This window comes from Gopherus evgoodei, chromosome 16 (assembly GCF_007399415.2).
Source record: "Gopherus evgoodei ecotype Sinaloan lineage chromosome 16, rGopEvg1_v1.p, whole genome shotgun sequence".
Lineage (NCBI taxonomy): Eukaryota > Metazoa > Chordata > Testudines > Testudinidae > Gopherus > Gopherus evgoodei.
Window position 1 is genome coordinate 20,754,946 of NC_044337.1, and position 24,201 is coordinate 20,779,146.

At 44.0% G+C, this 24,201-nt stretch overlaps 1 protein-coding gene across 11 annotated transcripts in view; it reads right to left on the reverse strand.

Annotated features, from left to right (window-relative positions):
* Positions 1 to 24,201, reverse strand: part of KCNT1 (potassium sodium-activated channel subfamily T member 1) — a 193,209-nt gene that overhangs the window by 57,226 nt on the left and 111,782 nt on the right. For 10 of the 11 annotated variants that reach the window (XM_030536119.1, XM_030536130.1, XM_030536124.1 and 7 more), the window contains 8 exons: positions 23,622 to 23,701; positions 17,686 to 17,785; positions 10,762 to 10,821; positions 9,632 to 9,680; positions 8,456 to 8,515; positions 4,653 to 4,727; positions 3,496 to 3,579; positions 2,185 to 2,279 (listed from right to left, as the gene is read on the reverse strand). In XM_030536119.1, coding sequence (XP_030391979.1) covers positions 2,185 to 2,279; positions 3,496 to 3,579; positions 4,653 to 4,727; positions 8,456 to 8,515; positions 9,632 to 9,680; positions 10,762 to 10,821; positions 17,686 to 17,785; positions 23,622 to 23,701 — 603 coding nt within the window. Of the gene's footprint in view, positions 1 to 2,184; positions 2,280 to 3,495; positions 3,580 to 4,652; positions 4,728 to 8,455; positions 8,516 to 9,631; positions 9,681 to 10,761; positions 10,822 to 17,685; positions 17,786 to 23,621; positions 23,702 to 24,201 lie in introns of those variants that run through there. The other variant, XM_030536127.1, reaches the window with a different exon arrangement.

A 24,201-nucleotide genomic window follows, 5' to 3' on the forward strand; every position in this document is an offset into this window, starting at 1 on the left:
TCCTCTCCAGGACTCTACAGAATCCAACTGGAATCAGACTGGAAAATTCCTGCTGCAGCCATGGGCAGAATCACAGTATGGGGAGTTTGGTGCACTCCTCCAGTGAAAGCCAATGGGAGCCAGGCAGATAATCAATCCCAGCACCCACTCATGGGCATAAGAATTCAACCCTACACCAAACACTCTAGTCTCTATTGTTCAGGTCAACAGGAAATAGCACCGATAAAGTGCACAAGGTAGCTTATAAAGTCGGTTTTGTTGACTTTTCCGTTAGACCTTTGAGAGCAAGACAGTTTCTGCTATGGAGACCCCTTCAGCCTTGCTCCCCCTCCCAGTGTCTGGGTGCATTAAAAGGATTCTTTGCCCTCAAGAGCGCCACATAGGAGGCAGTGTAACCAAGAGGGCGTGAAAATACCATTGAATCAATGCTGCTTTTAGTAAAGATGCTTCTGTCCCGTCCCTCCCCCCAACAACACCCTGCCTCTCCAATAACAAAAGCAACAGTCAGTTAGCAAATACATGACAGGTTATCTGGACACTGACACCTTTGCCCTCCAGAGGTGAACAATATTTCCTCCCACTGCTTAAAGAGGAAACAAATATTTTTGCATGGAGATGAAGAGAAGGGAAAGGAGTCAGAAAAAAGAAAAAAAATCAATAGATCAACCGTTCTGCCTTTGTGTCTGCTGGCAGTGCGGCCACATGATGATTCTAATCACCTAGAAGAGCACTTGGCCTCAGATCATATCCGCAGGGAACAGCAGTGCAATTGGTCTATCATGTATCTTGCCACATGCCACTATCCCAAGGGCCGTGTTTCAAAGAGTGACTGAAAAACAATCTCTGCTGGGCTGACTTGGTTGTGTTACAACAAAAACAAAGAAACCCCACAACACATCATGCATTCAACAGAGGGGTTTTATTTTCTTAAGTCACATTTACCCCATGCTCTAGAGAAGAAGAAAGCAAAGGAGCTTGAAGGGCTGATGTTTTGTCTATGTAGATGGAGGAGATGTGCCAGTCTGGGCTTGGAGCACGGATCCTTCTCTCACCTTGCCAAGGTCAAATGCTCCAGAACAGGAGCCACAGAAAAGTAATTGTGCTTGAAACACATATGGGAGTAAGTGTCTAATGTGTAGATGCAATTCTGTTAACTGTGTGTGAAAATTAGATATTTTCTCACATGATTTTGAAAATCTTGCCCTCACTTATGTTGCCAGCCAATAACACAATTGTATATGGTACCATCATGCCTAGTGACGCCAGTGCAATAGTGCTGTGGTTCTGCTAACAGTGTTAATGGAGCAGAAAAAAATTCCTACTAGCAACAATTATTTGTGAACTTCAAAAGGTCTAGAGCTCAGTTTATGTTCAGATGAGCAACGAAAGTCTGGAGGCTTCTATGGGTTTCTGGGCTGGATATCTTGAAAGAACATGAAAGGAACTGAAGAAATTCAAGCAAAAAACACTGCAAAAGGCAGCTCATCAAAGCCCATAATAAACTTATAGTTCTCCCAACTGCTCATTTGAGCTAATTCCTTAGCAATTTTGCTCTCTCCTGTGACTTGGTCCCCTCCCGTTCCCGAACCACAGCAGCATGCAGCAAACGAAAGCTGGTTTACTGAAGTAATCTGAATGTGTGGCCCTAGAATGGTGAGGATTGGAGCAGGGAGTCAAAAGCCTTTATAGGACCTCTGTGCTCACCCTATCCTGAGCCGCTCCTCTGGCCTATGACATGGCTGAATCTGTTTGTCTCATTGCACTTTGGGCTGGAGCTTCACATCAGATGGGTGGGAAACTTCCAGCCAGCTATGCGGCCTCCCTACACAACTTTCTGCTCCAGAAAGCTGAGCAACCTGCAGCTGGAAAAGGCTCTAACGTGATTTTTCCTGCCACAGCAACAGGATAAAAGTAACACCCACAGAAGAATGTTCTGCCTATCACATTTCAGACCACCACACTCCACCACGCTCTGTTAGGGCCCGATCTTGCCAAGTCATGTGCATGTGCATGACTTCTCACAGAGTAGAATGCTAGGCCCATACGTAAGCCTTTAGAGAATCAGGGCCTTAGCCTTTCCCTCGATCTATTTAATCACTGCCTTATGTAACATTACTTATTTCACCAATGAATGTGGCATGCAGCCAGGTCAAGGGTTTAAAAAAAACGAACAAAACTGCTTACCCTGTGAAAACAAGACACAGCAGGGTACAAATCAGAATCAGCACCTGATTGAACATGGCGGATTGTGTCCTCTGTATCGCTCGGTGCAAGTCATTCTGGAAAAAGGAGAAGTCTCACTTGGCGGATGACTAGGATAAATACTTGGGTGCAAACCTACCCCTCTGTTATACCTGTGCAACCTTGCTGACTTCCAAAGGGTTGTGTAGGAAGCAACTCAGGCCAGAATCTGTCCCTTTTCAAAAGTATCACATGCATTTCTGTAAGGAATAAGTATTGGCCTGTTCTGTCCCCAAACCTGAGACCCTGCAGAGTGCAGCTCTGAAAATGGTATTGTGAGGCATCATGGTCATCACTTCTGAATGCAGCCAAGCAGGGGGGAGAGGGCCAAGTCACGGATAAGGGTATTAGTGCCAGGGATGGTGCAGAAGATACCAATGATGAAGAGGATCTAGTGACAGAGACTGGAGTGATCCTGTGCGTGGGAGGTGAGGAGGAGGCAGTTAAGGCCTGTAGGTAGCAAGCCTGGGTAATGAGGAGGATGTAGAGATGACTGATGGAGAGAAATGGGAAAAGCCATTTCTGTCCTGTTGTAACATTGCAAACTCTTCGGGACAGGAACTGTATAATGGTCTGTGTTTGTACAATGCCCGGCACAGTGAGGCTGCATTCTGGGTTGGCCCTTATGCACAGCCATAATGAACATGAAGTAAACATGAAATAAATAAATAAATAAATAAATAATACACAGAGAATTGTGCCAAATTGCTAAGCGCCAGCTTCAATGTATCCATTAACATGTAATTTAGAAGCATTCTGTGAATGCAGGTCTTAAGAATTCATCTATAGTCCCCATGGGCAGAGTTTTAAGAAGGACTCAGATCTTCAGTAGAACTCAAATCCCATTTAGATACCTCAGTAAGTGGCCAGATTTTTAGAAAAGTGTCTAAATCTGGTACCAAGGGTCACAATGGGAGCTGTTGGGTGCCAAGGTCTTTTAAACATTTGGCCCCAGTTGTGGGTCCTGTGCACCTGAAAATCTGGCCCTAAGTACAAATTTGAGTCACCGTCTTGGCAGCATAATCCACAGGACAATAGGGTCCTAGAGCACATAAGAGCCTGCTACCTCTTGATTTAAGGTGTCAAGTGGAGAGCATTACTCTCCAAAGATGGGGCATTGTTAAGGACATCTGAAATTTACAGTTTCTCTCTCAATATTAGTGTAAAACAAGCATCCTGAAACAATAGTAAGAAGGCTGCCAGGCTACTTTTCTGGTTACGCTGGAAGGGAGTGGGTGATCTTTGGCTACTCACTATCATGTTTTCCAGGGCGTACTTGGCCAGCCAGCAGTTCAGAAAAACCGGAATAAACAAATTCCGTAAAGGAGACCAGAATATCTAGAAAACAATAGTTAATTGCAGGTTTATTTGAAAAACACTCACAAAAATCAATGCTCCTTCATTAAATAAGTCATAAACAATAAATAAGTAAATAGTCAATTATTAGCCCTACTCCCTAAGAATCTAATTTCCAAATTTTTGGCAGAGGAATACATGAGGATAATTGGTCTCAAAAGATTACAGAAACTGACTGTTGCAAAGGTAGGGTCAGATCCTCGACTGGCCAGAAGCTGGGAATGGGCGACACGGGATGATCACTTGGTGATGACCTGTTCTGTTCATTCTCCCTGGGGCACTGGCATTGGTAACTGTCAGAAGACATGATACTGGGTTAGATGGACCATTGGTCTGACCCGGTATGGCCGTTCTTATGTTGGTGCAAGTTGGCATAATACTACTGATTTCAATGGAACTACATTGATTTACATCAGTTCAAGTTCCAAACCTTAGAATAGAGTTTTCATGATCTGCCCCAAGTCTCTGTAGCCTTGACTATACTGGCCAAGTGCATGGCTCTAAGTGAGCAGCATTGCCATCTAGGTTAGATGCAAACACCTGAGACCTGTCTATGCTCCGTCTTCCAAAGTCGCTGACACCGGTGGAGCTGAATTATGGCTACAAAGTTTGGCCATGATCCTGCATTGAGCTCTGCGCTGGTGCAGGGGCCTTGAGTACATTGGCCAGTATCTGAGTGGGTCACAAACAATGCAGTCTCAGGGCTGATGGCAGGCAGAGCGTCTTATGCAGCATGTTCACAACCAACCATGGAACCAGGAGAAATGCAGCTAGTCCCGAGTTCTGACATGGAAATGAAACCAGCTGAATTTTGTGAAAAGCCTTTTTGAACCCATCAAGAAACCAGAACATTTAAACAAAAATGAACGTTTTCCACAGAAAGTCATTTGTTACTGAAAAAAAGGTTTAGGGGGAGGGGGAGAGGAGTTGACCTGCTCTTAACATTTCCTGTTATAGGACAGACATCCATTAATCATGGTTTCATAATGAAAACATTGTAGCATAGCATTTATTGAAATGTGATTGGTTTAAAAATGTCAAGAGCAAACACTTACTGTGATTATAAAGGGCACCGTGTTGATCATTTCAAGGATGAATGAAATGCGAAAAATCTGCTCCCAGATGTTTCCCTGCAGAATGAAAAAAAATGTGCAGTTTAATTAAATAATCCCGGAAAAAAACTGAAAAGGACAATTTACAGGTTCCGATTTGGATCATTTCCAGCTATTATGATGCTGTAGCAGCCAGGAAAATGCTGGGTATTTCATAGCAGGCAGAAGCAGCTTTGGTCCTTTTCCCAAAGAACTTATGATCTACATTTTAGATAAGACATGAGGAGCAAGCGGGATGAACAGCAGGAAGGGGATGAGATGTGGGAGGCCAGTGGATTATTTCTGAGTGAAGCTTAGTTTATGACACAGGTAGCAAAGATCCCTAGACTCCTTGAAGCAGGACCGTGTCATATTGTTCCAGAGCATTGTCAGCACTCACACAACAACAACAATGGAACGGAGATTGTAAAGAAGAGCAGGGGAACAGAGTGCCAGTGTACTAGCCTTTCACATTGAATGGAGCAGGTTCTAACCCTGTTTAGAGGTCTCTGGATTTCCAGGGAACCTTTCTACTTTCAGGAGCAATTCTCTCAGCTCTCTGTCTTTTTCAAGGTAACTAGAGCTTTCTAAAAGCCTTCTTAGGGCTATCCTCCCTCTGTTGCCCTCTGGGGTGGGCTAAGCATTGGAAAAGAATGGGGGACGTCTATTTACAACAGAGCCCTATTCTGATGGACCATTGTATTCTGCTAACTACCAGGCATTGAATTCTAACTTGGGAGGCCCCGACAGTGGACAGCCAAGCTTTCCTGTGACTCCTTGGTGTTCTGTTTTAGAGACACTCCAGATTCTCTTTGAGAAGGAGTAAAATAAGAGCACTTCTAGGGCTCTTCCTGGCTGGCCACAGAAGATTTTGTACTGATATCTCTTTGGATTCCCCCTGTTCCAAAATATTCTGTGCTGTGTGTGTCAGTCCTTCATCCAGGTGGGCGCAGCGGCAAGAGTCAATGGAGTGCTTAGGTAGGACATGAAATCAAATGTGAGTGAGGGAAAACTCCCTGTCTGCCCAGCAATTGCAATATATTTACTTGAACTTGTGGTGCCTCAGAGAAAGATAAAGAAGAAAAGACAAATAGCCTCTATATTGGCTGAACAATTCCCACAATAGAGACGAGAAGATAATTTCTAGGACTGATTCCCTCTTGTCTCACTTACATGAGTGCAAAATAGTTGTAAAATGCCACCAAAAATCAGTGTCCTGCACCCGTTTTGTACTGGTGAAAGTGATGCACAAAGGGCTGGCAACGGAGAATTAGGCTGCTCCTGTCTCCCTCTCTCTGCAGCCAGCTTGCAGAGCCTTCCCACCAGACACAAGACTGTAGAATAATCTGATTAAAGCGACAGGATTTTAGGGATCAGCTCATCTGCCTACAAGCGTGACAATGAGAGAGGGCATTCAATGTGCTGCAAACTTTATTGAAAACCCAGATGGGGTTCCTTCTAAAGGACACCTGTGACAAGGCTAGTGCTGATACACCCAGCTACACACAGCATGACTAAGCTGTCCAGAAAATATCACAGGCTAGAAAGAACAACAAAAAAAAAATGATCCAAAGGATTCTGAGATGACATTTATTGAGGCCTTCTTTCTCTGAGGGTAAAAGGAGCCAGAGTGACAGGCCTGTAAGTAGAAGTCCTCTTCTTCTACACAGAACAGATGAAACAAGGAATGGTCCCTTCCATGCTGCCCCCAATTCGCAGCTGGTAGGAGAACCCCGATGGATAAAAGCTATTTCTATCTCAGTGGCTTCTAAGCTGAGGCTGCCACAAAAGGTGGCGGTTATGGGACGGTATGAAACCAAATGACTCCGCCACTGCACAGACACGAACGGTAGCACACAAGGTGACTGTGGGAGAAAGAAGTTCTATCCACAAAACTAAAAGAAAATCCATGTTGTTTGAAAAGTGTCCCATTTGTGCTATTTTGGAGACTCCTTTGTGGGAAAGCTCAGTAAATGATACAGAACATAAACCATCTGCTTGGGCTGTAATGAGAATAGCGGCGAATAGCTAAGCCGATGTGCAGAAAACTGGTCCAAGGGGGTTTCAGGCATCTGACAAAAGGGAGATAAAATGGCTGTTATGAATCTAATAGCTCTGTGGCAAAAAACGGAATTTACAGGCATTGGCGTGTTCAGCCTCTCTTCTGAAGGCAATGAAGTTGAAGATTAACATCGCAGTTGGGCCCATCCCAGGCCGGCTGGCCCTTTAAGGGGAGCTGGGCTCAGTCTCGCCTTTGATGGCTAAGCTCCCCACCCCCAGCTGATCCTGATCGGCTGAGATGAGATGGCTGTTTGGTTATCAGACCCAGCTGGACCGGAGCCAGGTGATTTCCATACAGGTCTGGGAGAGAACAGCTGCAGGAGGGAGATTCCCTCCAGGATCTAGCCTTGAAGGGAGAGGGTGTCAGGAGAGAAGGAGGCTCCTGAAAAAGGTCAATCTCCAGGCAGGTGGCATGGAGGCAGACTGGGAATAAGGATCCAGACTGTGGGGGAAGGACTCCGAGGGTGGGGGAGGAAGCCCTGAGGTCAGCAGCTCGGGTAGGGGCTGGGTCCAAAGGGACAGAGCTCTGTGAAACAACAGAGTGAAAGGTAACTCAGGAGAGTGGAAGACCCTTTCATTTCCTTTGCTGAGTCCCTTTCTGGGGCTGAGAGGGACAGCTGCCGGACAAAGCCTCCCTGAGGGAAGGTAGACCGGACACCGGGGGTGCTGTGGGAGCTGATGCTGCCACAGTCATGGAATTATGGAATCATAGAATATCAGGGTTGGAAGGGACCTCAGGAGGTCATCTAGTCCAACCCCCTTCTCAAAGCAGGACCAATTCCCAACTAAAGTCCCTTTTACAAAAGTCTGTCCATTGGAATCCACTTCCTCCCAGATCTTCCACTCATTTCAGACCACGCCCCCAGTCTAGGGATAGCTGTGGCTAGACTCCCCAGAAGCTGGGCATGGAAGACAGGGGAAGATCACGCCATGAGTGCCTTGTTCTGTATCCTCCCCCTGAAGCTCTGGGATGGACCACTGTCGGAGACAGGATCCTGGACACGATGGACCACTGACTGTCCCCACATGGCTGCTCTTATGTTCTCATGTACTCCACTGAGCACTCCCACCACTCAGCCCTATGGGGGGCAGCACACTCTGGCCTGAAGAGAGCATGGGACTGAAGTCAGTGAGACTCCTTGTGAGCTTAAAGTCAGTCACTTGCTTCCAGGCTTTGCTGGATCAAGTCCTCAACACTCAGCACCATTCAGGATCAATCCCTGTGACAGGACTCAGCAACAGAGCTGCATGGTGGTGCCAGGGGCCATATGCTGGTAAGCATCTTTTATTTGCTGTTTGAAACAAATTGACTTTTCTTCACTTGCAGGAATATTTCCCTTGTGTGCCTACTGAAGAGTGTGTGTTTCAGTTCAGCGAGCTCTGTGATGAGCGAGAGCTAGGAGACTTTCATGTGCATTAGAGATGAAATTCAAGCTGCAGAATTCAGATCCATGTTTTCAATATTCTGATATTCAGTGGGTGCTTGGATCTGGGATTTGTTTGGCTCATTAAAAAAAAGACACAGGCCATTGCAAAATTCAGTCCAGGTTTGAATTTCCAATGCCCACAGTAAAGCTGTGTCGGGAGTGACCTGAACAGAGCAGCTGCTGCAGAGTGAGAGGGAATGAGAAAGGAGACTGCCATTGATTTCAAGGAGTGTTTGATTGGGCCTTAAACTTTAAATCCGTTACTTGGAGGGCTCTTACCTTGTAGCTGAGATAGATGAGAAGCATGGTCTCTAGGAAGCTGATTAAAGCTACGCTAACCTGAAAAAAATATAAAAGAATATAATTGTCTTGGGTTTGATTTGAAGCATCATCCAAGAGGTCTGAGGCTATCCAGCCACTCAAATGATCTTGCTCACTGAGCATTTCCCACCTGGTTTACAAACAAATATGGAAGTTGCCAACCACGGAAGGTGTGAAGGACCTTTACTGAACCCCAGGACAACATGGGAGTGGCACAGATTGGGGATCACAATGGGAAATCCTCCATTTCCACATCACACGTCTGTTGTCAAACTTCAAAGAGATGTCAGTCTGCTCTAGACAGGTCTTGTATCAGTGCAACTATGCTGGTTGAGGGGAGGGGGGATTATTTTGATTTAACAAATAGGCTGATGCAGTCCCTAGTGTGGAGGCAATTATTAAGGTGCCTTATACTGCTATAGTTTATTCCCTTTATACCCATAGAACCGCATCCACACTAGGGCCTGTGCTGTTTTAACCTTACTGGTATAGATAAACCAGTGCCACTTCAGGGTTAGCTAAAATCCTGGCCCCACTGATGACAAGAGGAGTTTTACTATCGAGTTTAACGGAGGTGGGATTTTATCTTTTAAAAAAAATTCATTACAGGGAAATTTTTCACCAATAAAATAACTCAGAGTAAAAATGGTCAAACATGTTGGACCCATGACACCTTCCCTTCCCCCACCCAAGAACATCTAAAGATCAGAGATAAAAAGACTGGGGCGGTACTGGGGGATGAACCTTCTTGGAGGTCCTTGATCCCCTGAACTTATTTGGCTCCACTGTAGACCCACATTATCCCAGGTTCTATTGAACCAGGAGAGCAGAGCAGTGCAAAACTCACAGTTTTATCTTCACAAACATTTGCTTAAACAGACTGTTATCTTTTTCCAATCAGTATTTGTAAGTTTCACCTAGGGTCATCTTGCTGTTCACAGCAGAAAAACACAATCTATTTCCACTCATCAGGGAAATCTGTGTCCTCTATTTATCAGTCTTCAAGGATTTGTTCCAGGAAGAAAGATGCACAGAGAAACACTGATGACATAGAACAAACCTTGCACAAAATAAATACTGTTTGCCTTTTGTGTGATGGATTGGTGTGACAATGCCTCTGGTTCAGTCACTCACCTGTATTGCCCATAATGGCATTTTTCTATCCACCCATAAGATTGGAGCCCTAAAAAGAAAATTCAAAATGGTCCTAAATTGGAATCTGTTTTAAACAAACCGTTTGATGTTTCATCAAGCAGGTGTGATGTCAACATTTACTGATCTATGTCTTTATCAAATTTATTATTATTATTCAAAAATGCAAAGTCTGCATCCAGATCTAAAGTTCCTCAAAGTTATGGGTCTTTAAGCCTAGAGCTTGGTTCAGGCCCAGCTAATTCTGTGTCATTCCCTTTTGCAAAACTTCAGTAATAAAACTGTAAACCTGGTGAGACTCATTGCTAGGAATCCCAAACTTAGGCCAGATACATGAACGTGGGATGAGCTTTTGGTGAACCTGAACCAATGGATGGATTCAGGTGAAAACCATCTAGGACTAAGCAGTTTAGGAGTGAATTCAGGTTTTGAATGAGTTGAATAATTTCTGCAAATCTCAGAGACTCAGGGTGCAAAGGGAATCAAACTGGGAAAGTTGCAGAATCCTCAACAACCATAAGTCCTGACATTCTCAAAGCTCCAGAACTGAACCTCTGGTGAACTACAATTAGGCTCAGCCACCTAAAACCCTACATGCTCCAGTGGGAGAGACTGACAGGATCCATTAGCTGGAACCAGTAATTGTTCTCACTCCAGGACAACTTTGTCCATTAGACTTGTTTAGCAGAAACTAGACAGAATTTGAACCGCAAACCTGCGTATGAAACCGCTCACAGGCGACGTGCTAGTTCTGACCCTAGACAATGCAAACCCGCTTGAGGTGAAATTCATTTCCCATACACATCCAGTCCTACCCTAGCAAGCAAGAGCGATCGTGCTGAATTGTATGAGAGTTTTGTTAAACAGATTACTGAGAATACCCTCTGCATGGAGAATTACTCATTTCCAAAAGCAGGACAGTGGATGCTTTTCTAACTGTGCATTTCAATCTCTTTGTTACTGAGATTCATATTCTCTCTCTTCCTTTGACAGCTGCATCACTATGGACAACCAGTGGCTACAGGCAGCCACAAGCATCAGAAATTCATATTACTGGGCTCCCCAACAACTGGTTAGAGAGGAGCAGGATTTAAGTGCTGTCAGCAACTTACCAGTTTATTTCTGTAGATGACTGGTTGAAGGTTGAGTAATTCTGCTTTTCGCATTCCCAGCTAAGACAAGAGAAACACAAACCAAGAGGGAGACGATCAGTAAGATGCAACAGACCAGCCCAAGGGGCCAGTGAGAGAGAAAAAATAATCCAAGTTGGAGCCTGCCTCTTAACTTCATGAAAGCGACGCAGGTTGGTACCAAAGCCATTGTTCCCAAAATGAGAAAGAGCCTGGAAGCTGCAGAAACCAACTGGGTTGTCAGTGCTAGCTGTGCTATCAGCGGACGTATGCAGCACGGTCTAGTAATAATAATAATACCCAGCAATTAGAGTGGTTTTAATCCAGGGGGCCAGAGCCCATTGACTTCACTGAGAGTTGCAGACACTCTGCACCTATAAAGACCAGCCTCCAGGTGTGACTAACGCAGGCAGTTTTGCTGCATCACTCTGGCAGGCTAAAATCAAACAATCGATCAATCAAAGCCAACTAACCACGCTTGTCCTAGAGAGGTTTTTTACCTGCAGTTGTTAAAAGCTTATCCACTCATTCAAATTCTGACCAGTAGCACTAAAACTGACCCTCTGCTCCCCGCTCTCCAGATCAGTTAAATAAGATCCAAGTTCAAGAGCCGCCACAATGCTAATGAGTGGAAATGGGAATGAATGCGAGTGGTTAATCATTCTGCACAACCCGGAAACACAAGCGTGGGTGCCGGGTAGCATGGCTCTTCACAATTAAGCATCCCCGACAGGTGGGTTGGGTGGGGAGGGCAGAAGACTGCAAAGCAACAATGCACGTTTCAGATGGTACCAAATTGCTTTGCACAGGTCTGGAAAGGTAAAGTTGCCAAATGGGGAAAGGACTCTGGTATTGATGCTCAAAGTGAGCTACTGACTTACCAAGAGGAACATTGGTCCAGTAGTTCAGTCACTAGCCGTGCCCATGGGAGACTGCTCTGCCACAGATTTCTTGTGACACCTTGGGCAACTCACTGTGCCTCAGTTCCCCATCTCTACAATGGGGACAATAGCACCGCCCTACATGACAGGGATAGTGTGAGGCTAAATACACTGTAGACTGAGAGGTGCTTAGATACTAAAGGATAGAGGGTACATAACATAGAAAGACCATTGGAAAGCACTTGAAACATATTTCTCCTGGGGCAAGTCCCATCTAAACCTTGGGCTTTCCCGCATAAAAGTGTCAATGGCTAAAGTACATTACAAATGTACTTTCTGTTGTTGGAAGCCCGAGTCTAGCAGAAGCTAGGATCATTAATCCGCTAGACCTTTCATTACTATTGGACCATCACCTTGTATTTGTAAAATGTTAAACACGGCAAGCTAGATGCCATAAGGTTCAAGACACCTATGAACCTGCCTGATTAAGTAGGTTATTTCTGAGGCTATTGTTCCTTCCATTATTCTAACGGGGACTTAAAAGACCAGCTAAAAATTTAAAGTACAAGGTTGAGTGGAATAACATTCAAAACTGAAGACCGAGATAAGTGTGTGTAAGGTGCATTTCTTGGATTTGAAGTGCATTGCACTAAGCCTATTTGACTTAGTTAAAAGTTCAAAGTGAAACTGAAATGTCTCCTGGAAACTTATTGATTTTGACTCAGCTGTCATTGGGAAGGCAAGCAAGAGCCCCCATCCATCCCAGCATAGCACTCACCTAGCATATGACAGACTGAGCCTGAAGTCCCTCCTCTATCTGATTCAGCACAGGAATATGAATCCAGGTCTTTCAATAGCCCAGATGAGTTCTCTAACCACAGGCTAGAGTTTTTCATGGTTTTTTAATTTTTTTTTAATGAAATATTTCAAAAGGTCTCATTTTTGTTCCAACAAGAAATGAAAACAAATGTCAAAACCACTATTTTTTTTGAAAAATGAAATATTGTTCTCCAGCCAGCCCTAGAAAATACCTCCCATATGCCATTGTCTAGCAACACCATAGTAATGGATCTAGTATCAATATCCTCCTGTGACATGTTCACATAACTGAATATAAAAGCCCATCATCTCAAACTATACCATGGGCTGAGTTCTGGAAACAAACATCGATTCATCTGTAAAGCAACAACATCTAGAGAAACATCTAATCAAGCCAGAATCTGTGTGACACCACCCTCTACATCCAGCTGGTCACACCTCATCCAAAACCAGGCACCACCTGCCTTGCATCACAGCTTTTTGGGACATTTCTCCCCATGCCCAGAAAAGTCTAACACCAATATTTTCAACCAAGCTACATTTCAATCATGTATTCTGATGGCCTCTGAAATTTACTCTGCGGTAGAGCCTCAACTGACATAAATTGTCATAGTTCCACCAATGTCAGTGACGCCACTACAAGTAACACAAGCTGAGGTGCTGCCCCTCTATATACAAAGCTCTTTAAACATCTTCCTATTGCAGAGGACAAATGTGTCTTTCAAGAAGAATTCAGTGTTGTTATCCAGTGGAATGCATCCTAAAAGATCAGAAGAATTTTAAAGGGTCAACGACTCTTCATAGCAATTTATTTTATAAATAATACAGTAGATGGGTCCAAACTGACCATGCAAGAATGAAAGAGACTTTTGAGTCTTCACTGAAATTCACCCCTGTATGTTTTAGGGCATCCTTAGAAACCCCTGAGGAGGGGAAGTGAGTGAGTGGCAGGTGTGATTTCCCCTCTGGGCTCATGTTATCTCTGTTATCATAATTATGCTGAGGAATGTCATGAGATAAAATTTTCAGAAGTGCCTAACTCTCACTGATGCTTAAATCTCATTGAAAGTTAATGGGACTTTGGGGCCCAAGTTACAGAAGTATTTTTTGAAATGTTACCCATGGTGACTAAGGGAGCGATCAGCAAATCATTAACACGGACACGGAAACAAATCACAGACCTACTCTCCACTGCCACTGATCCAAAATAAGCTGGCAGAGCAAGGGGGAGCTGGGAGTACCGAACCACTGTTCCCCATGATGGCTGTTACCACTGTAAAAAGCTGCCTCTGAATGAATAAACAGAGGAGATCGCAATAGAGCCCAAGCTATTGAACTTGCATTTCTAGGGCAAACCAGCTGCTCCCCAGAACAACTAGCCAGGCAGACAGCAGCGAAAGGCACTCACAGAGTATTGAGGCTAAGACTTCATCACATGCTATTACCGTGGAAGAACGCAGCCATGCTGACCAGCATTTATTGCACACGTACTGCACCGCACCCCCCAAGGCTGAAGACTCTCTCCGGACTGAATAGGAATTTTGCTGCAAGCAGTCAGGGAAATCGAATGCAAGAATTCAGCCTCTTTCATTGAGCTTTGCTATGTTAAGCCTCACCCCAGTTAATATACACTGGCTGTTTCGCTCTCCATGCCAATGGAGGCCTAAAGGTGTGAAGATACCCTCGGATAATGCAAATATATCTGACAATAAAATGCCTCTTTTAAAATCACATTTCGGCATGGACAAACAGAAGGAACTGTATCCACCTAGAAAGAGTGAGAGCATCTTAAAAGACCAGGTTCTCTGTCTGGCTGAGTTTTCACAGGCAAGAGAAGCTGGAATTCATTTTATTCAGAGACATGCAGAGACACTCTCCTTCTTCCAAGAGTCAATTGATTTGCAAGCTTCCTAAGAGAACTGGCCTGATATCAACATCCCCCAGCAACCCAGATGGTGAAATACTGTCAAAAATAAGAGGCATGGTCCAAACAGAGGATGTGAAGCCAGGAACTTCAGAATTCTAGTTCTGGCTCTGACACGGACTCTGGTCACTTCACCTTCTGCCTACTCACCTCCTTCCCTGGGGTTGTGAGGGATAGGACAGAAGATGGAAAAGTTCTGAATCAGTGCTAAATGTCAGATGTTTCTCCTTTCCCTGCCTTCACACCTAGATAAGTAGCCTGCAGCCTTGGCAAACAGAAGAATCAAAATGCTAATTGACTTGCATTCTGTGCTGGGAGAAATTATATATAGATAAGAGGCAAAAAAAAGGACACCCGCAAATAAGACACATATTCAAATACTGAGCAAAGCTGACATAGCTAATCATCCGTCAGTTCAGCTCTTGAAATGCCAATGCTGATCTCCTCCCAAAAGACTTAAACAGGATTTAGGGCAGATGCCTTCAAGGATGTAAACAGATAGAAAACATTTGCAGGCTACACTAAAGACTTGAGCATTTGTCCCATGTCTGAAGGCAATTTGAACTATGAGTCTGCAACAAGGTGGTAGAGTAATTTTTAAAGCTTTTAAAAAAATGTAATTTTAAAAAAGTAAAAAGCTTTTGTCAGGTCAATGAAAGTCATGTACAGGTTGGAGTTCTGTTCCTGGCATTTCTCCTAAAGTTGATGAGCTGCAAACACCATGTCTATGGTCCCGTGTCTTCTCCTGAAGCCACACACTCTCAGGTAAGAGCCCTCGGTCAATATGTTGCACAAAGGCAATTCAACAGAATTCTGGTGAGAATTTTGCCAGCTACTGATAACAAGGAGATACCCCGACAGTTGTTGCAGGATTATCTGTTGCCTTTCCACTTGTACAAGTGGACAATGGATGCATCCTTGTACTCCTGGGGTACAGTTCCTTGAGACCACATTGATTGAAAAAATTCAGTCAGTTTCAGAGCCACATGCAAGCCTCTGGACTTGTCGACTTCTGCTGGTATTGCTTCTGCTCCAGGTGCTTTACCATTTGACAGCAGATCAATTGCTTTTGCAGTTTCAGTCAGCGTTGGGGGATCAGCAAGAGAGATTTTGACATCGATCCGCTGCAGTCAATCAATTGCCTCCTCATTATTAGATGACTGTTGATTGGGGATGTTGTTAAAGTGTTCTGCCCAACTTTGCAGTATCTTTTCTTTGTCAGTGAGCCGTGTGGTGCCATCAGCACACAGTACTGGAGATGTACAACTCAAATGAGGCACATTTCAACTTTTTGATTACATTTACCAAAAAACGTTGCTGTTTTTCAGCCAGCTTGTAGGGCAATTTCCAGTTTTGAAACTCAGACAAAATTTTTTCCCAGAGCATTTGGAAAACTTTCTGTGAAAATGTTTCTACATTTCTCTACCAGCTTTATTTTCCAGTGCGTTGTACTGTGCTAGTGAATATACAGATTATTATATCATAGAGTTTCAAACAATGAGGCACAACAAGACCACTTGGGGCATGCACCCTTCATCTTTGCTGTAGTACTACTAAAATTTTCACTAGTATGTCCTCTATTAACCATCTGCAAGGATGGTGACTTGACAGCTAATTGATAAAGTGACACAGTACACACGTATCCATAGACACACACAAGAGCTAATTCCCACTGCACAGAGCTCTGTTTGAGACAGTTCTTTATCTCTGGTTGTAAAGCTCACAGCTTTATTTTTCACCTCAGTGCATCACCGACATTTCGGCAGTTCTGATACGATGATGAAGAGATGATTTTTTCGAACTACATCAGAAGTGTCTGAATGGATTTCAGACAGAACTTCTAGGGGCTCTGGGAAATCAACAGTGCTTCTGAGACTCGGTTTGAAACGTTGGCTTACTAAAAAGCCCCACTGGGATGCGCAATGGCAGCTCTATTGCTAAATACATTAGACTAATCGTTCTGTGTTGGTTCAGTTGGACTAACATGTGGAAACTGATCATCTTATGGACTGGGGTCCCAATGCCAAGCCTGATTCTCCAACACAACCTCCACCGGCCCCTTCTAGCTCTTCTGCTTTCCCCATGGCATTCTTTGGGACCCATCACTGGCAACAGTAGTTTAAGGATCACAAACGTATACTAAAAAATATGTCACAACTTCTGAGAGTTGCAGCGATCCCACAAGAGGTCTAAACAAAACACCCTGCTTTTTTCCCTCCGCAGCTTATGCTAATAATTATAAAGCATGCATTCAGAGCAGAAGAACTCAGCCAGATTTACAGCTCCCGTCACTGCTGTAAGTAGATGAATACATAAGACGGAACAAACTCTGGGAGGTAGGAGGGGCAGATATAGACTGGTGGATTGTCATTAGTTTTGGTTTTAGGAATTCTCAGTTCTATCAGACAAATTTGTTAAATCAACTGATTAAAAATGAAGAAAAAACAGAGCAGGAAGAATTAGCAATTTTTTGAAATAATGTTTACAATAGGCAGGGAAAAGACAAAAGGTGATAATATCATTCCTCACATATCACTGCTAGCTGAATTGTTGGGGGACTCAATCAAGGCGGAGGAACATGAAATGTTCCCGTTTATGACCATTACTGCCCTCTAGTGGACAAAAAATGACCTCCTTATATGTATGACCAGCAGGTTCCCTTTGACCAACAAGCTGGCAAAGCTTGAAGGCCTGTGATTCTGGAGTGGGGCATGAGTTCAGGTTTCCCCATGCCACAGAGGTGCAGTTAGCTGGTGACCATGTCCTGTTTCCAGCAGTATCATTGTACCTCAAATTTAAGTTAGCATTGAAGTGTCCAAATGGAAAGGGCGTGAAATAAGTTATCGGATAAGAGGAATAGCAAACTCAGGAGCGAACACACAGCAGGGCTGGAGAAGCAGCACTCTTTTTGCTTTAGTAAAAGGAAAAGAAGCAAGAGAAGATACACTGCTATCGCCCGCAGAAATCTCCTCACCTCTGGATAGAAACCACTCCTTAAAAGGGAAAGTTGGTTCTCTGTGTATATTCCCCGTTGCAGTAACTACTGAGACTCAGCACTACAGTGAGGAGGAGAGAACATGAGATCCCTTTTTCCGGGACTGAACTATGGTGGAACTTCTGAGGGTATCATCACACCCACAGATGCTTAATTGCTAGTAAGCTCTAAACATTAAACACACTGAAAGATGCTTAGAGACAATCATGATGGGAGCCTAATAAATACCCGATGATGGATTAGACAGACAGATAAAATCCACCTTACTGCGTCTAATAGAGACTCACCATCCTATTCCCTCTGCTGGATTGTCAAGCAGAACACGTACAATATAGAGAAGACAGGTGAGAAGCTTCAAGGAGAAATTGAATAACCGTATCCTTAGGCCTGCAATAGAAAAGACAACAGGGTAAGAGGCTAAAAAGAAAAACATCCTCCTCCGACTGTCTCAAAGAACAGTACTGCAGGGCTTCTGATATATGATAGACACACAAAAAGCTGCATACTCATCCAGAGCAAAAGAGGAGGGTCATAAGAAAGTTGGAATTGCTGAATCAGACCAGCACAGCACCTAATGCAATAGCCTGTCACTCACAGTGGTACCAGATGCTTCAGAGAAAGACGCAAGAAACCCTCCCAGTAGGTAGTTATGAATAACCTGCCATCAGGGAAAATTCTCTCATGACTCCCATTAGTTAGAGGCTGGTTTTCCCCCTGAAGCAAGAGGTTTTATATCCCCTTCCAAATATTTCACCCTTTATTGTTATAATTCTGATTACCCGCAATAATGTCTAATCTGGTTTTGAATCATGCTTAGCTCTTGTCCTCAGTTATACCTTGTGGCAGTGTGTTCCACAGGCTGATTGTGTAACAAGTGAAAAAGGATTTCACCTTGAGCTGATCTGAATTTACAGCCTTTCCATTTCAACATTCATTTTTGAAAAAGAATATCCTGACTCCTTGGTGACTACAAAATCTCTCCTGAAGTGTAACTGTGGCCCCGGTTCTGCCAGGAGATCCACGTGCAAGACGGTGGAATTGTCACCAGGCTTCCACAGCAGTGCGAGGTAGATCCAGCTGCAGGATTGGGGCTATGGGTGCAATGGGAAATCATTACTATGGGACATATTTTTAAAAAGCTGAATTCAACCTGGCATCTAATTTTGCGACCACAGTCAACTGCAAATGATAGGAACATATCTAGCTAAAGAACTTATATGGTCCCCATTACCACAGTTTCTTTACCACCTCAGAATCTTAACTGGTTTCTGTAATTATCCCCACAACACCTCTGTGAGGCAGGGAATTGCTATTATCCCCATAGCACAAATGGGGAACATGCACAGAGAGACGAGGGTCCAGATTCACAACGGTATTCAGACACTTAACTCCAATTTATTTCAGTGGGAGTAGGGCACCTTGATACCTTTGAGGATCTCCATCTCACAGAGGAGGGAGCTGAACCCTTGCCTACTGAGTCCCAAACTAGTTTCTCACCACCGGACCCTCCTTCCTTTAATGTGCTGGATCTTCTGCCTGCGCCAGTGACATAGTTCCACATTCTGGCCCTAGATGTCTGAACAGACTTCTACGTTGATTGTGCCAGGAATTGGCGATGGACACAAAATTAGAGGCCATTGGATATCATTTGTCCCAAAGTCTTTAGAAAACATGCTGCCCATAATGGGGAGAGGGAGAAAAATGCAGCAGAGGTCCCGTTAATGTCACTGCATTCTTGGAACATCTGTTTCAGTAGTATTTAAACACCTATTATGCTTTAAGCATGAGACTGAATGAACACAGTAATTTATGCTGCTTATTATAGCATGCGTGGTAGGATGGATAATGACTGCTTTTCTGGGTATTTGTACAGCTTGCCGGAGACCGGGAATGCTGTACGAACTTTGCTTGAGGCTTGTATGGTGCACTCCACATCCTACACAGCTTCTAGTAACTAGAAGGCCAACATAACTAAAAAGAGTCAGCTCTTTGCATACCCCTCCCCCCAGGATGGAAGAGAGGGATGTGGGCTGTTGAGGTTTTTAACCCCAGAATCAGTGAGCATCCATTTAATAAGACTCGTACAACCAAGCTGAGCTCCAGTCTTTGCTCATCACATGCTCAGTGGTTTATAGGAGGAGGAACAGAACATTCAAATCACCACTTTATCCACTCCCTCCTCTTCACAGCCAGTTTATCAGGCTATTCTTCAAATTACAAGTGAGAAATTCAGCATATTTCCATTAAAACCCTCCTCTCCTGGGCACCACCTCTCATGCCACACACCAGCTATTTAACAAGTATACAACCCACAGAGAACAAAAGAAAATGTGAAATTATAAATTAGCTCCTAGATTCCCTGCAGGCAGCTAATGCCTTCCCTCAGACAAAAAATAAAAGCCCCATTCTTCCAGTGGAATTAATCTGAGGAGTCAAAGAAAATAGGGGATATTTTTGAGACAGACAAGAGGAATCCATGGCCTGAAATGTTTAGAAGGGAGGGAGAAGTAGCAGCCTGGAGGTTCCTGTCCCTAGACAAGAAAATTCAGGAGGTGGAGTCATGTAGAGTTCCACCACTGTTGGAAGTTCAATCAGGGTGCCCCAGCCCTATAAACATGCCACTGTTTTTAACAAAAATAAAACCAGCTTCGTGCTATATTGTATAGTGATTTACAGCAGGTCAGTTCATTCTCATCCCACAAGAAGGCGCCCATTGCCAGAGCTTCCCAGGAGCAATCAATTATTTTATCTTTGTCACTCACAATCCCATCTGGGAGACTTTTTGAGGCCTCACTGGTGATTGGTAAGCAGCAGACATAATGGCTTTTTCTGTTCTGATGGAAGTGTCCAAAGCGCATTCATTAATGTCTGTGCCAAGTTTAATGAAGGGCGAAAGAGGGCATATGACTTTCGTGAGGGTATGTCTAGACGGCCATCACTGGGTGTCATGGCAGCTCAAGCAGACGTACCTGAGCTAGCTTTAATCTAGCTAACCAGAGCAATGAAGCTGCAGCAGTCCGGCCTGTACAAACCTACCCAAAACTCTGGGTAATGACTTGTAGGGCTAGCCCGCACTGCAGTTCATGCTGTTACAGCTTCACTCTTCCAGTACCTGCCCTAGCCACAGTAAAGCTAGTTCAGGTAGGTGGCATGACCTGCCCACTTAAACACTATTCTGAGGGTTTAAATAGGATTTAATTAGTGCACATACCTTGTGCTGGTCTCTCCGCACAGGGGTGAATTTCACCCACACAGAATAGAACCTCATCGAGACAACCTAACATTTGCAGAGCTTCTCTTTGTAACATGGCATTTAAGACAACATACTCACAATGTTAAACCGGGAATCAGGGATGTCCTAACACATATTCTCTGACATGTACAAGCATTTATAGCTTAAGGGGAGGGGGAATATGTGGAAAATCGCTTTCTATTAACATGGGAATCCCTGCAGAAAAGACACTGAAAGACACAGGAGCCCTGAACTGGATAATAACTTGTAGATGTACACAGTAATTAGAAATGAGAGCCCCATAATAGCTTTAAAGGGTGCAAATGTATTACAAGTTCATAATGAGTTTGTGAAAGATCTCCTCGGCAAATGCATTTCAGAGTACTGTAACCTGGCAGTGTCATATATACAGAATATTGATTTGTGATTATCATCATGAGTGAATACTAAGTGACATAATTATGAGGTTCTTGCACACCTGGCTGCCCACATCACCCTCTTCATCTCAGTTATATTATATCTATGAGTGGTCATTACTCACAGTAACTAATTATCAATTAGTTTCCCATTCTGCTGCCTCTGACCGACATAAAATCCTCAGCTTTAATAAGAATGGGACAGACGCAGTTATCCTAAACAACTGGAGCAACCAGTTAATTACAAATAATAAACAGACAGATGGCTGACCCATGGCTGACCCTAGGAGAGTATAACCCTCTATGAGACAGTGCCACAGAACTTACGTACCAGCTTCCATGAATATTGTGCCTGCTGACATTAAGACAGTTTTTTAAGGTGCACGTGCAAAACTGACAAGTGTCAGAGGGGTAGCCGTGTTAGTCTGGATCTGCAAAAGCAGCAAAGAGTACTGTGGCACCTTATAGACTAACAGACATATTGGAGCATGAGCTTTCGTGGGTGAATACAAAACTGAGTGCATCTAACTTGGATACAACCCAGAATCACTGGGTGCACATGTCCCTCGATTCACACACACACACGTATGTTTCACTCCAATCAGAAGATTGCTCCCATGGTACACATGACTGTGCCACCTTGATGGCACAACCATCAGCTGTTGCACTGCCCTGCATGCTGATCAGGTATACGATCAGGTGAGAAGCAATGCAGAGAATAAATCCGCTTTGGGTCTTGTCCTGCACCACTGCCACCCCTGCAATATTCACTCTCACTGGAACTTGCCCTGCTGCCAGATCTGATATCCCAGTAATGAATGCCTTAGCCCTGGCTCTCGGCTAAGCTGTGGGCATCATAGAATAGCTGCTCCCTACTTTAGGGGTAGACAAGCTTTCGAGCTACACAGAGCTCTTCTCAGGTCTGGGAAAGGTACTTAGAGCGTCACAGCTAAATACAAGATCGAACAGACAGAATATCTGCTAACTACTTATGCTAAACTAAGGGAAGGTGAAGTGCACCATTAACACCCCTGTAGTCATAGGACAAATGGGGGGAGGGGGTTAGTGGGTTACAGATTGTTGTAATAAGCCGTAAATCCAGTGTCTTTAAGACCATGATTTTTATTGTCTAGCAGATTTATGAATTTAAGCTCCCAGGCTTGTCTTTTGAAAGTGTTGTGAAGGTTTCCTTTGAGGATGAAGATTGATAGGTCAGACAGGGAGAGACTGCTTTGTGAAAAGGGTTCACCCACAGGTGATAGGGTGCTTTTATCTTTTATCATTTTCCTGTGTGAGTTCATTCGGGAGCACAGTGATTGTCTGGTTTCACTCACAGAGTTGTCACTGGGGCGTTTAGTGCATTGGATGAGGTATGCCATATGTTGTGATAGGCATGTGGAGGACCCATGGATCTTGAAAGGTTTGTTATGGGGGATGTTGCTCATTGTAGCAGTGGAGATACATCTGCAGGTTTTGCATCTGTTGTTCTGGCAGGGTAAGGTGCCGCTTTGAATTGCTGTCCTGGTCGGGAGGGAGGGATAGCTCAGTGTTCTGAGCATTGGCTTGCTAAACCCAGGGCTGTGAGATCAACCCTTGAGGGGAAGGGGGGGTTTGGGGCAAAAATCTGCCTGGGGATTGGTCCTGCTTTGAGCAGCGGATTGGACCAGATGACTTCATGAGTTCCCTTCCTACCTTGCTATTCTATGGGGAGCTCACTTCTGATGATAAGCTTGGAGAGGCTGGGGGGTTGTTCTGATCAGGTAAGAGGAAGAGCTTGAAAGCTGTGTAACTCAAAAACACCTCTCTCTCAACAACAGAAATTGGTCCAGTAAAAGATATTACCTTGTCCCTAATATCCTGAGACTGACATGGCTCAACAATACTGCATACTACAGGGGTAGTCATTTCACTTGTAAATCTAGAGGCACTGAGCACCACCCTTGTAAATTGCAGCCAGGTTTTGTAGCAGTGAACACGCTATAAATGCCTGTGATGCTGACAACAGAAATATAAGATGCAGCTTTCCTATCCTCCCTGTGGAATCATGTTCTCCTTAAGAAAGGAAACCCACTCCCATACCAATCTGCTTTCACAGATGAAACTCATTAACCCAGCTCCGTCTAAGGCTAACATGCAAAAAGATAGTCCTCGGTGCTGGGAAATGGCACTTTGAAAAATCAACATCAGGAAACAGAACCCTTAAGGCAGCAGTGCCAAGGGCACAGTGCTGAACTGTTGCAACCACTAGATGGCACTTGCTTCCCATCCTAGGACTGATGGAGCCTTGTCAAGGGGAGGAGCAATTTATTGCTCAAGTTAATAAGTATGCAAAAAAAAAAAGTATTATCCTGCACATTGTTATCCATCAGCTCCATACAAATATTGCTCAAACAGATTTGCTGTGGCTAACAGACCTGAGAGAGAGAGAGACAGAGAGAGAGAGATTCTTTCTATTTTGTAGCCAGTTAGATTTTTCATTTTTTCCCCTCATTCTTTTCATTACAGACAACCTGGTTATTATTGTAATTACCTGGAAAATAAAACTGTCATGGAGTGTCTTGGTACAAACACTTACTTGATCTTTGATTTTTGATGAAGAACAGCTTGAGACGTTCTTTAAAGGTGTTTTCATTTACGTAGAACTCAACCTGTACCCTGTGAACAGAAAGGAAAGAGAACTGAATTAACTGGGGCTGTAGTTAGTAAAGATTTCATCTCAAAATCTTCCCACCTCTAAATATGTCCCACCCCACCAAGTACTGTTTCTATATTTCTCACCCACCTTTACCTACACTGCATCCTGTGAACAAGATTTAAATAATAAACCATTAGAATGCTGCACAGACCAGTAACCAGATGTTACTCTGGGGCCCGATCCCAAGCCAGATTCTGGCCAATTTGTGCTGTTTCTAAAGCACAAAAGGGCTGGAAAGCAGCCAAAACTCCTAAGCCAACACTTACAGCTGAGAAATAGACAATGTGCCTGGGTATGGCAAGGTCTGGCCTGGGGCTACTCTGAACTATGCTGGCCCCAGGATTGGGAAGCCGCAGATGGCCCTCCTGCACCAATCAGCAACTAGGAATGAGACCTTGCAGTGACAAAATGCAGCCATGATAATTACCCACAGGCACATTTTTAAAAAGCCACAGCAACG